At 39.1% G+C, this 13598-nt stretch overlaps 2 protein-coding genes across 2 annotated transcripts; both read left to right on the top strand.

Annotated features, from left to right (window-relative positions):
• The first annotated feature begins 2963 nt into the window (after positions 1–2963).
• Positions 2964–7442, top strand: LOC145659216 (protein NDRG1-like). The gene is made up of 13 exons (XM_081720361.1): positions 2964–3217; positions 3329–3449; positions 3887–3949; positions 4063–4123; positions 4477–4563; positions 5042–5128; positions 5674–5777; positions 5883–5933; positions 6034–6085; positions 6211–6258; positions 6435–6470; positions 6559–6610; positions 6843–7442. The coding sequence occupies exons 1-13, from the start codon at positions 3154–3156 to the stop codon at positions 6956–6958; spliced, it is 942 nt and encodes a 313-aa protein (XP_081576487.1). The 5' UTR covers positions 2964–3153; the 3' UTR covers positions 6959–7442.
• Positions 7443–9533: 2091 nt separating this feature from the next.
• On the top strand, positions 9534–13598 carry LOC145659215 (protein NDRG1-like). The gene is made up of 13 exons (XM_081720360.1): positions 9534–9787; positions 9899–10019; positions 10458–10520; positions 10634–10694; positions 11048–11134; positions 11613–11699; positions 12246–12349; positions 12455–12505; positions 12606–12657; positions 12783–12830; positions 13007–13042; positions 13131–13182; positions 13415–13598. The coding sequence occupies exons 1-13, from the start codon at positions 9724–9726 to the stop codon at positions 13528–13530; spliced, it is 942 nt and encodes a 313-aa protein (XP_081576486.1). The 5' UTR covers positions 9534–9723; the 3' UTR covers positions 13531–13598.

The following is a 13598-nucleotide window of genomic DNA, read 5'->3' as shown; positions in this document are numbered from 1 at the left end:
CGTCGTCTTCAAGGCATGGCATGGTGTTTATTCATTCTTTGGCATACAAAATGACACCTTTTCACGTTTTGGAACTACAAATATGGCGGCCTTTTTTTCTTTAGCGTTTTAATGACGTAAAAGCAGAGTCTCACCGTAAAGTCGGGCAGGAGGATCTGGACTCATTTATTTCTTCGTATCTTCCGCCATCTAGCGGTCAATAACGGGTAGTCTTGAACTGATTTCTATCGCGTAATACTTCGGATATAAATGTTTAAATTTCCTGTTGCAGAACAGACAAAGTATAGTCAACCAGTTCTAACCTTTTGATAAAAACTTGAATTTCAAAGTAGGTGAATCTATTTACTTAAACCAATCAGATCACAGTTCATTTACATAACATCAATGCTTTGAGTGCTTTAGATATGAGAACATCACAGTGATCTTTCTGCTCACACATCAGTCAGTCTATAATTCTGTATTATGTGTTTCTATAGCTTCCAACTTTCATGAGTTCCTTGAATCTGTGGAGAAAAGTGCAGACCAATGTAGTTTCTTATTTGTGAACATTTATACATTTATTGTAATTTATTTATCATTTAAATGTTTTAATTCTTTTAATTTATAGACATAAGGATACAGAAAACAGTTCATATATGTATAGTACATCAATCAATGTATAACACTTTTAGTACTTAGTATATGAATCAATGTATAATATTTGGACTGCTTTAACACCAGTACAAAAGTTTAATATAATAAAGAAATAATGCACTGTGATTACGTGTGGCGGCACGAGTGCCGTAGGGCGAGGGGCAGGACGCACAGACTCCACTGACTGGGACGAACATTTATTAACATAAATGACAGCGGCACTCATGTATTAGAAACAATAAACATGGACCTGAAACAAATGAAGTTAAACAAACATAATACACAAGAATACATCTAACATAAACACGTTACATTCAGACATTACACCGACAATGACCAACACCCTGTACACTTTAACACGGGTTTATATACATTGAGACGAACAAGGTGCAGGTGTGGTTGCAAACACAGCCCTCCCACTGAACGTGGCAGGCCAAACCACATGACTCGGGGGAGGCTAACATTCCATGACATTATGCTTCATCTTGTAAAAGCTTTACATGACTGACAATTTCAGCTTTTTCAGAGGACCTATTTAATTCTTTCTTACATTGTACTTCTTTCCATTCCTAGTCTAATCTTGAAATAAATTTAATTTTAATGGAAGTCTTCATAATGTGTGTTTCAGGTTATGCAAATACTTTGGGAGTTGTTTAAATCAGTCAATCTACTGAATTCCCCACCAACAACAGTATGAATAATTAATTGTCATTTACATTTATAACTTTTAACATACTAGTAGCATGTGAGTTTCATGAATTTGTACTTCATTAACTATTTGTATCACATTATTTACATTACTGTTGTAATAGTAATAGTAAAAATTCAATGGTAATAGGGCACATTGATTTGACACAGTTCAATGGCATTAAACTGCTATTAAATGAGTTCCAGTGAAGTAACTTGCTACTTGAGTATTCTTGTAACAGATACTTTCTTACTTTTACTTAAGTAATAATTTAAATGACTACTTTTACTTCTACTTCAGTAGTTATTATTTTAAAGTAACAGTAATTTTACTTGATGACAGTTTTGCCTACTCTACCGACCTCTCTCTGTATTACAGTTAATGTCTTGATCTTTATCAAAAACCCATGTAGTGCCTGCATGGAGGGACTTCGTGTTGTATTGGAAAACTGTAATAAATGTCTATATAACTGTACCCATCTTTCAGCTACGTACTCAGCTGCCACTAAAAATAGGGATTTCACATATTTTTTAAACTTTTGACTTATTTTCCCAATGACCAAAATGTCAGCGCAACCCTGTAGTAACATCACAATGTCTATGACGTCACAATGGCTATGACATCACTACATCTATTTTAAAGGTGAGCGCAAGCATCTATATGTTATTTCACTTGACACACTTCAGCAGTTCAAAGGTTGGGAGACAATAGGGTGAATTAAACCTAACCATAGGTGGTGGATTACTACTGAATTTTACAGAACAAGGTACAGTGGAATCTTTAGTCTCTTAGGGATCATTTTGATGCATTTCAAACAGAGAAGGTCTGTCAGAAAAACAGCTGTAACATCCAAAACATACTTCATCAAGCATTAAAAAGTGGCATGGTGTTCTTGTCATATAGATTTTAGGGAATCTGTCATTAAACTGCTCAAAAGTATTTTAGTGATGTCATAATATTACTATTACAGGAGAGCTGCAAATATTCTAAATTGGAACTGCACAGCCTAATATCCAAATAAGTCTGTACTGAATCTCTGTGACCAAAAGGAAACGACCCTTACAGTGGCACCAGCAATGCAGACGGTATTCAGACAGGGAATCGATTTAGCGAGGAATATTTGCTCGTCAACTTTTGGGATAATGGCAAAAAGGGTAGGTTGAGAATACTTGTTTAATACTACCTTACAACCAAGTTTTATCTAACTTTGTACTGAGAATTTTTGCTTCTTAACCCCCAGGCCCTCTATAACCCTCTATTGGAGGATGATGAAGAAACATCTGATGATGCCTTTTGTATGGACCCGTTGTGTCCGGTAAAATAAGGCTGTATTTTCAGACATTGAGTACTGTTAATAGAATAAAGTCTATGGGATGGATCTTTTCACATCCAGAATGAAATGTTACCACTCCAAAATCTATTTTTCTCTGTGTTTTGTCTGAAGGATTTTAAGGGGGCATTTTGGGGTCAAGTTGTGGTAAGTAGCACTACCTTTTCACAGATGTTTCAATAGGCTAAAGCTTTTACCCATAAAGCATGTTTTCAAGCACTGTCATGTGTCTTCTGAGTCAAACATGATCTTTTGTAAACAAATTAACTTGGTTAATGATAAATAATAAATAAATGATTGACATTCCTCATGATAAGAGGCTCATTCCACAGAAGTAGTTCTAAGTGTGACAGAGTAATGTCCTGACACACAAAACCACTGCAGTGGAATCAGACCTCTTTTTAGAGGTTTTTCTTATACATCTAGACCTAGACCTTTATACTCCACCTGGGTCTTATAGGAGGACAATGTGGAGACCCCCTTTGGCACTGTATGCTGCACCATGGCAGGTATCCCCAGGGATAACCGACCGGTCATCCTCACCTACCATGACATCGGAATGAACCGTAAGACTCTGATACTGTTGCTTGTGGCACGTAGCTGATTGCTCTAAAGTCTAAAACTTAGCATAAGCGTCATTTATTGTGTTGTAATGACCCTGGAATGCATGTCTGCAGACAAAACTTGCTTCGACGTTCTTTTCTATGATGAGGACATGCAGGAAATCATGCGACACTTTGCCGTGTGTCAGGTCAACGCTCCTGGGCAACATGAGGGTGCCAGCACCTTCCCTGCAGGGTGAGCGTGAGTGCACCATATGCCACAATGTTCTTTCAGGGGCTGAAAGACATTCCAAGGTTAAATCTAATCTAAAATGTGACCTTCAGCTACCCCATACAATTTTTTCCAGAATGTATATTTATCAGAACCTACTCCATAGCCCTCCGTCTGCCCTCAGACCACTCCTTCCTGGCAGTCAGACAGGACGACTCTATGCCATGGTGTTGGTGCCCACCTAAACTAACATCTGGAGGCCCTGACTGTCAGCATGTCTAGCTGGCACCGGCTTGTCATGCACCAGGGTTTCTTTCATGAACTTTTTTCTTAGCGTTCATATGCTACATTGATGGCTGTGGCTCCAAGTACATCATAGCTAGGTTTAGCAGGTTCAAATCCTGAAGAATCAGTGGCGTCCCTTAGAATTATAACTCACTCAGGGCAATTTTTTCCTGTAGAGTCACATATCCCTCAATGGACAAGCTCTCCGAGACCCTCCCAATTGTGCTCAAGCATTTTAAGTGAGTGAACCAGATTAGCCATTTACTCTGAGATTAAACTGTCAATCCTTGTTCTAATCTGAAACCTTGCGCTTTAATGGTTTAAAGTTATGTACATTTTTTTCTCTCCACAGAATTAAGAGTGTTATTGGAATGGGTGTTGGAGCAGGAGCAAACATCCTCACACGGTTCGCTGTGAGTTGTAGCACTGTCTTTCTTCCCAATAGATTTTAACACAATGATCAAACAAGGATTACTCCTTGGTGAAATTCTTGCTTTGTAACAAAGTGTTGATACTTGCAGCATAATCCTAATCATTACACTGTCAAGCTAGCTAGACATCAACTCTCCAGAATACTGACACTTCACTATTGTTCCTCTGCTTGCACATGTAAACAAACCTTTTTCTAAGTGCAATGTAAAGTGCAAGAATGCCAAATATGGAGACTCTTAATTGCTCATTTAACTACAACAGTTTGACATATAGTAAGTAATTTTGCCCTGAAGGTTTATCTCCCTTTGACTGCTCATGCATAAATGTCTTGCAGTTGAAGTACCCAGACTTGGTTGAGGGCCTTGTCCTGATGAACATTAATGCTCAGGCAGAGGGCTGGGCAGACCGGGCAGCATCCAAGGTATCACAGTCTAATGCAATAGTAATTATCATTCTGTTAACACCCTGCTTAAACATCACGATCCCTGTATCTCTACAATTATGTCGTTTAGCTGGTCCCACCTAGCGTCCATGTCTATGGTTTCCCTGTCTCATGTCTTTTGTTTTGCTTTACTTCCTTGTTGTGGTTCCGTTGCTTAGTTTCATTTTCTTTGCTCCTTATTATTTGCACCTGTCTTGTTTAACTCTTATTACTTCATGTATTTAAACCGTCTTGTTCCCTGTGTCTTGGCTGTTCACTGAATCCATATAACTTTCAATGTGATAACAAATAGTTCTCAGCATATTACTCTTAGTTTTCTGCAGTTTCCAGTTAACCTTTCATGCCAATCATATGGTGACAATCGACCCTATATTTTTATTCTTTTGGGATCCTTAGAAAAGTGTCAAGCCTCTTTTAATAAAGTAATGTATTTGATCAAAGCTTATGTGTACTCCAGCCACTAAAGATCAACCCACACTTTCCACAGATTTCCAGCTGGGCCCTTGGTCCCCCCAGTGTTGTCATCTCCCACCTGTTCGGTCAGGTACGAAATAACGCCTAAAATGAAATGTATATTGTATGTATTATTGAGCAGTACTTGTCAACCCAGTCCTTGTGATACATCTGACATCCCACATTTTCCCTCTATCCCAGCTCCTGACAACATCATCCTAGCTCCTAAACCAAGCCATTAGGAAAATGAACACCTGGTACAGGTGTACTGGGCTGGGTTAGAATAAACATGTGGGCCATTTCATGTGTACTGTGGACTGGGTCACTAAACACTGAACTAGAATATTTAAAAGTTAAATGCCTTATTACTAAAGATGAGTGTTCCAAATGAGCTGTCCTGAATTTAGACTGTGTCCTTTTCGTAACTAAAGAACCAGATGCCTACATTATTGTCCATCAAAAGGTCAACAATGTTGTTTTTTTTTTACATATTCTTTTTATTATACATTTCTGTCTCGAGTGCCTGTGCAGACTGTGCATATAGAGGAAGAGACATTTAATTTCATATTCACATCAAGTTTTGATGTTTTGTGACTGATTGCGTCTTGGACTGACTCCTTTATGGCACCGTGGCAGGAGGAGATTAAGAAGAAGGCAGAATTTGTAAAGACCTTCCATCACAACATCAGCAAAAGGATTAACCAGACCAACCTTCTGCATTTTATGAAGTCCTACAACAGGTATGACTGACATCTGCATTCTATGGAATCTTCTGAGCTCTCTGCTTCTAGACTTGTTTGTCATATGAACAGCTCCCAGTCTTATTAGATCTGATCAATTTTCAGCCGAAGTAAACTGAACATTAAGAGAACTTCTCTGGGTAGAAAGACTCTAAAGTAAGTGAGAAACTGTTTCTCTTTTATCCTTATTCCATGTTATTTTTTGATGTAAAATGCCCCTGTGCCACCACATGCCTGAAAGGTTTTGTTGCTGTAGGTGTCACACTCTTCTGGTGGTAGGAGATGACTCTCCTGTGGTGGATGCTGTGGTATGTACAGCTTGTTTTACATGCAGAAGTTTAAAAACAACATTCAAAATCCAACCCAGCATTCAAATCAAACTTCTATATGTACCTGGGAGCCTGCGTGCAAATGTTTGTGTTTTCTGTCGTAGGTTGACTGCAATTCCAAAATGAATCCCTCAAAGACAACCCTCCTCAAAGTTAGTGACCTTCAAACCTCAGCAAAGCAATACTTAAAATGTTATGTTTTGCTTTTTTTATTTGACTCTCATTATAAATGCAGAAGTCATTATATGTCACTGGGGGCTTATAAATCATGAACGTTGTGATGAACTTGTGGTGAATAACATTGTCCTTCATGTTGTCCCTCATGAAGATGGCTGACTGTGGAGGTCTACCACAGCTTGATCAGGTCTGTCGTTACCCATTAAAATAATGCTCTTGCATTCAAACTGAGTGATGCACTGTGTAATCTATTGTGTCCTGTTCTTACCTTATAGCCTGGCAAGCTGGCAGAAGCCTTGAAATACTTCATTCAAGGACTGGGCTACAGTAAGTAAATACTGTAAACACACTGTCAAAAGGTTGAAATTAAAAATCGTTCAGCCTCTGCGCAATGTAAAACCCATAAATCCAGTTTAGAAAAGTTCATTACTGCCTGTTGTAGACCTTCAGGCTTTCACAACTATCTTTAAGTTATGCATGCTTTCTAAATGGTGCAGTTAAGTAGGGACCTTGAGCTATGTTACTTCACCTTGTCCTTCTGCTTATCTGCCTCTGACAGTGTCTTCTGCAGGCATGACACACCTGTCTCATTGGCACCCCACCTTCTCCACCAGAATGGCATTCTTCCACCCCTGGGCCATCACTTCCATGGAGAGCACCTCCAAGCAACGCTGAAGATGAGGCTCTCCTACCCGCTGCTCCATCCCAGTGTTGTCATGCTTAGTTCGGCTCCATTTCAAATAAAAAATACTCTAAATTGAGGGACCATTGATGTGTTGGTGTTAGTGTTTGTGTGTCATTGTCCCAGTGGACTAATTTAGACTTGCACAAAAGGAAAAAAAAAAAACCTAAATGATAAAAAGCTGTTTAAAATGTTTATACTTATCAGGCTCAGTGTTGTACCTTTATTTAGTAGCCATAAAAAAGTTGATGTATAGTACATCAATCAATGTATAACACTTTTAGTACTTAGTATATGAATCAATGTATAATATTTGGACTGTTTTAACACCAGTACAAAAGTTTAATATAATAAAGAAATAATGCACTGTGATTACGTGTGGCGGCCCGAGTGCCGTAGGGCGAGGGGCAGGACGCACAGACTCCACCGACTGGGACGAACATTTATTAACATAAATGACAGCGGCACTCACGTATTAGAAACAATAAACATGGACCTGAAACAAATGAAGTTAAACAAACATATAACACAAGAATACATCTAACATAAACACGTTACATTCAGACATTACACCGACAATGACCAACACCCTGTACACTTTAACACGGGTTTATATACATTGAGACGAACAAGGTGCAGGTGTGGTTGCAAACACAGCCCTCCCACTGAACGTGGCAGGCCAAACCACATGACTCGGGGGAGGCTAACATTCCATGACATTATGCTTCATCTTGTAAAAGCTTTACATGACTGACAATTTCAGCTTTTTCAGAGGACCTATTTAATTCTTTCTTACATTGTACTTCTTTCCATTCCTAGTCTAATCTTGAAATAAATTTACTTTTAATGGAAGTCTTCATAATGTGTGTTTCAGGTTATGCAAATACTTTGGGAGTAGTTTAAATCAGTCAATCTACTGAATTCCCCACCAACAACAGTATGAATAATTAATTGTCATTTACATTTATAACTTTTAACATACTAGCAGCATGAGTTTCATGAATTTGTACTTCATTAACTTTTTGTATCACATTATTTACATTACTGTTGTAATAGTAAAAATTCAATGGTAATAGGGCACATTGATTTGACACAGTTCAATGGCATTAAACTGCTATTAAATGAGTTCCAGTGAAGTAACTTGCTACTTGAGTATTCTTGTAACAGATACTTTCTTACTTTTTCTTAAGTAATAATTTAAATGACTACTTTTACTTCTACTTCAGTAGTTATTATTTTAAAGTAACAGTAATTTTACTTGATGACAGTTTTGCCTACTCTACCGACCTCTCTCTGTATTACAGTTAATGTCTTGATCTTTATCAAAAATCCATGTAGTGCCTGCATGGAGGGACTTCGTGTTGTATTGGAAAACTGTAATAAATGTCTGTATAACTGTACCCATCTTTCAGCTACATACTCAGCTGCCGCTAAAAATAGGGATTTCACATATTTTTTAAACTTTTGACTTATTTTCCCAATGACCAAAATGTCAGCGCAACCCTGTAGTAACATCACAATGTCTATGACGTCACAATGGCTACGACATCACTACATCTATTTTAAAGGTGAGCGCAAGCATCTATATGTTATTTCACTTGACACACTTCAGCAGTTCAAAGGTTGGGAGACAATAGGGTGAATTAAACCTAACCATAGGTGGTGGATTACTACTGAATTTTACAGAACAAGGTACAGTGGAATCTTTAGTCTCTTAGGGATCATTTTGATGCATTTCAAACAGAGAAGGTCTGTCAGAAAAACAGCTGTAACATCCAAAACATACTTCATCAAGCATTAAAAAGTGGCATGGTGTTCTTGTCATATAGATTTTAGGGAATCTGTCATTAAACTGCTCAAAAGTATTTTAGTGATGTCATAATATTACTATTACAGGAGAGCTGCAAATATTCTAAATTGGAACTGCACAGCCTAATATCCAAATAAGTCTGTACTGAATCTCTGTGACCAAAAGGAAACGACCCTTACAGTGGCACCAGCAATGCAGACGGTATTCAGACAGGGAATCGATTTAGCGAGGAATATTTGCTCGTCAACTTTTGGGATAATGGCAAAAAGGGTAGGTTGAGAATACTTGTTTAATACTACCTTACAACCAAGTTTTATCTAACTTTGTACTGAGAATTTTTGCTTCTTAACCCCCAGGCCCTCTATAACCCTCTATTGGAGGATGATGAAGAAACATCTGATGATGCCTTTTGTATGGACCCGTTGTGTCCGGTAAAATAAGGCTGTATTTTCAGACATTGAGTACTGTTAATAGAATAAAGTCTATGGGATGGATCTTTTCACATCCAGAATGAAATGTTACCACTCCAAAATCTATTTTTCTCTGTGTTTTGTCTGAAGGATTTTAAGGGGGCATTTTGGGGTCAAGTTGTGGTAAGTAGCACTACCTTTTCACAGATGTTTCAATAGGCTAAAGCTTTTACCCATAAAGCATGTTTTCAAGCACTGTCATGTGTCTTCTGAGTCAAACATGATCTTTTGTAAACAAATTAACTTGGTTAATGATAAATAATAAATAAATGATTGACATTCCTCATGATAAGAGGCTCATTCCACAGAAGTAGTTCTAAGTGTGACAGAGTAATGTCCTGACACACAAAACCACTGCAGTGGAATCAGACCTCTTTTTAGAGGTTTTTCTTATACATCTAGACCTAGACCTTTATACTCCACCTGGGTCTTATAGGAGGACAATGTGGAGACCCCCTTTGGCACTGTATGCTGCACCATGGCAGGTATCCCCAGGGATAACCGACCGGTCATCCTCACCTACCATGACATCGGAATGAACCGTAAGACTCTGATACTGTTGCTTGTGGCACGTAGCTGATTGCTCTAAAGTCTAAAACTTAGCATAAGCGTCATTTATTGTGTTGTAATGACCCTGGAATGCATGTCTGCAGACAAAACTTGCTTCGACGTTCTTTTCTATGATGAGGACATGCAGGAAATCATGCGACACTTTGCCGTGTGTCAGGTCAACGCTCCTGGGCAACATGAGGGTGCCAGCACCTTCCCTGCAGGGTGAGCGTGAGTGCACCATATGCCACAATGTTCTTTCAGGGGCTGAAAGACATTCCAAGGTTAAATCTAATCTAAAATGTGACCTTCAGCTACCCCATACAATTTTTTCCAGAATGTATATTTATCAGAACCTACTCCATAGCCCTCCGTCTGCCCTCAGACCACTCCTTCCTGGCAGTCAGACAGGACGACTCTATGCCATGGTGTTGGTGCCCACCTAAACTAACATCTGGAGGCCCTGACTGTCAGCATGTCTAGCTGGCACCGGCTTGTCATGCACCAGGGTTTCTTTCATGAACTTTTTTCTTAGCGTTCATATGCTACATTGATGGCTGTGGCTCCAAGTACATCACAGCTAGGGTTTAGCAGGTTCAAATCCTGAAGAATCAGTGGCGTCCCTTAGAATTATAACTCACTCAGGGCAATTTTTTCCTGTAGAGTCACATATCCCTCAATGGACAAGCTCTCCGAGACCCTCCCAATTGTGCTCAAGCATTTTAAGTGAGTGAACCAGATTAGCCATTTACTCTGAGATTAAACTGTCAATCCTTGTTCTAATCTGAAACCTTGCGCTTTAATGGTTTAAAGTTATGTACATTTTTTTCTCTCCACAGAATTAAGAGTGTTATTGGAATGGGTGTTGGAGCAGGAGCAAACATCCTCACACGGTTCGCTGTGAGTTGTAGCACTGTCTTTCTTCCCAATAGATTTTAACACAATGATCAAACAAGGATTACTCCTTGGTGAAATTCTTGCTTTGTAACAAAGTGTTGATACTTGCAGCATAATCCTAATCATTACACTGTCAAGCTAGCTAGACATCAACTCTCCAGAATACTGACACTTCACTATTGTTCCTCTGCTTGCACATGTAAACAAACCTTTTTCTAAGTGCAATGTAAAGTGCAAGAATGCCAAATATGGAGACTCTTAATTGCTCATTTAACTACAACAGTTTGACATATAGTAAGTAATTTTGCCCTGAAGGTTTATCTCCCTTTGACTGCTCATGCATAAATGTCTTGCAGTTGAAGTACCCAGACTTGGTTGAGGGCCTTGTCCTGATGAACATTAATGCTCAGGCAGAGGGCTGGGCAGACCGGGCAGCATCCAAGGTATCACAGTCTAATGCAATAGTAATTATCATTCTGTTAACACCCTGCTTAAACATCACGATCCCTGTATCTCTACAATTATGTCGTTTAGCTGGTCCCACCTAGCGTCCATGTCTATGGTTTCCCTGTCTCATGTCTTTTGTTTTGCTTTACTTCCTTGTTGTGGTTCCGTTGCTTAGTTTCATTTTCTTTGCTCCTTATTATTTGCACCTGTCTTGTTTAACTCTTATTACTTCATGTATTTAAACCGTCTTGTTCCCTGTGTCTTGGCTGTTCACTGAATCCATATAACTTTCAATGTGATAACAAATAGTTCTCAGCATATTACTCTTAGTTTTCTGCAGTTTCCAGTTAACCTTTCATGCCAATCATATGGTGACAATCGACCCTATATTTTTATTCTTTTGGGATCCTTAGAAAAGTGTCAAGCCTCTTTTAATAAAGTAATGTATTTGATCAAAGCTTATGTGTACTCCAGCCACTAAAGATCAACCCACACTTTCCACAGATTTCCAGCTGGGCCCTTGGTCCCCCCAGTGTTGTCATCTCCCACCTGTTCGGTCAGGTACGAAATAACGCCTAAAATGAAATGTATATTGTATGTATTATTGAGCAGTACTTGTCAACCCAGTCCTTGTGATACATCTGACATCCCACATTTTCCCTCTATCCCAGCTCCTGACAACATCATCCTAGCTCCTAAACCAAGCCATTAGGAAAATGAACACCTGGTACAGGTGTACTGGGCTGGGTTAGAATAAACATGTGGGCCATTTCATGTGTACTGTGGACTGGGTCACTAAACACTGAACTAGAATATTTAAAAGTTAAATGCCTTATTACTAAAGATGAGTGTTCCAAATGAGCTGTCCTGAATTTAGACTGTGTCCTTTTCGTAACTAAAGAACCAGATGCCTACATTATTGTCCATCAAAAGGTCAACAATGTTTTTTTTTTTTTTACATATTCTTTTTATTATACATTTCTGTCTCGAGTGCCTGTGCAGACTGTGCATATAGAGGAAGAGACATTTAATTTCATATTCACATCAAGTTTTGATGTTTTGTGACTGATTGCGTCTTGGACTGACTCCTTTATGGCACCGTGGCAGGAGGAGATTAAGAAGAAGGCAGAATTTGTAAAGACCTTCCATCACAACATCAGCAAAAGGATTAACCAGACCAACCTTCTGCATTTTATGAAGTCCTACAACAGGTATGACTGACATCTGCATTCTATGGAATCTTCTGAGCTCTCTGCTTCTAGACTTGTTTGTCATATGAAAAGCTCCCAGTCTTATTAGATCTGATCAATTTTCAGCCGAAGTAAACTGAACATTAAGAGAACTTCTCTGGGTAGAAAGACTCTAAAGTAAGTGAGAAACTGTTTCTCTTTTATCCTTATTCCATGTTATTTTTTGATGTAAAATGCCCCTGTGCCACCACATGCCTGAAAGGTTTTGTTGCTGTAGGTGTCACACTCTTCTGGTGGTAGGAGATGACTCTCCTGTGGTGGATGCTGTGGTATGTACAGCTTGTTTTACATGCAGAAGTTTAAAAACAACATTCAAAATCCAACCCAGCATTCAAATCAAACTTCTATATGTACCTGGGAGCCTGCGTGCAAATGTTTGTGTTTTCCGTCGTAGGTTGACTGCAATTCCAAAATGAATCCCTCAAAGACAACCCTCCTCAAAGTTAGTGACCTTCAAACCTCAGCAAAGCGATACTTAAAATGTTATGTTTTGCTTTTTTTATTTGACTCTCATTATAAATGCAGAAGTCATTATATGTCACTGGGGGCTTATAAATCTAGAACTTTGTGATGAACTTGTGGTGAATAACATTGTCCTTCATGTTGTCCCTCATGAAGATGGCTGACTGTGGAGGTCTACCACAGCTTGATCAGGTCTGTCGTTACCCATTAAAATAATGCTCTTGCATTCAAACTGAGTGATGCACTGTGTAATCTATTGTGTCCTGTTCTTACCTTATAGCCTGGCAAGCTGGCAGAAGCCTTGAAATACTTCATTCAAGGACTGGGCTACAGTAAGTAAATACTTTAAACACACTGTCAAAAGGTCGAAATTAAAAATCGTTCAGCCTCTGCGCAATGTAAAACCCATAAATCCAGTTTAGAAAAGTTCATTACTGCCTGTTGTAGACCTTCAGGCTTTCACAACTATCTTTAAGTTATGCATGCTTTCTAAATGGTGCAGTTAAGTAGGGACCTTGGGCTATGTTACTTCACCTTGTCCTTCTGCTTATCTGCCTCTGACAGTGTCTTCTGCAGGCATGACACACCTGTCTCATTGGCACCCCACCTTCTCCACCAGAATGGCATTCTTCCACCCCTGGGCCATCACTTCCATGGAGAGCACTTCCAAGCAACGCTGAAGATGAGGCTCTCCTACCCGTTGCTCCATCCCAGTGTTGTCATGCTCAGTTCGTCTCCATTTCAAATA

The sequence above is a fragment of the Electrophorus electricus genome, chromosome 9 (assembly GCF_041902795.1).
Source record: "Electrophorus electricus isolate QZ-2024a chromosome 9, ASM4190279v1, whole genome shotgun sequence".
NCBI classification, from domain to species: Eukaryota; Metazoa; Chordata; class Actinopteri; order Gymnotiformes; family Gymnotidae; genus Electrophorus; species Electrophorus electricus.
The sequence above is the reverse complement of the archived record's forward strand: the minus strand, read 5'-3'. Positions and strand labels throughout refer to the sequence as shown.

What these genes read in the sequence shown, in the direction of transcription:
- LOC145659216 (XM_081720361.1), top strand. Translation starts at nt 3,154, where the DNA reads ATGGCAGGTATCCCCAGGGATAACCGACCGGTCATCCTCACCTACCAT. An exon ending in ATTGTGCTCAAGCATTTTAA is followed by an intron (nt 3,950 to 4,062) that starts GTGAGTGAACCA and finishes TTCTCTCCACAG; the next exon opens with AATTAAGAGTGTTATTGGAA. An exon ending in CAAAGACAACCCTCCTCAAA is followed by an intron (nt 6,259 to 6,434) that starts GTTAGTGACCTT and finishes TCCCTCATGAAG; the next exon opens with ATGGCTGACTGTGGAGGTCT.
- LOC145659215 (XM_081720360.1), top strand. Translation starts at nt 9,724, where the DNA reads ATGGCAGGTATCCCCAGGGATAACCGACCGGTCATCCTCACCTACCAT. An exon ending in GCCAGCACCTTCCCTGCAGG is followed by an intron (nt 10,020 to 10,457) that starts GTGAGCGTGAGT and finishes TTTTTCCTGTAG; the next exon opens with AGTCACATATCCCTCAATGG. An exon ending in CTCCTGTGGTGGATGCTGTG is followed by an intron (nt 12,658 to 12,782) that starts GTATGTACAGCT and finishes TTTCCGTCGTAG; the next exon opens with GTTGACTGCAATTCCAAAAT.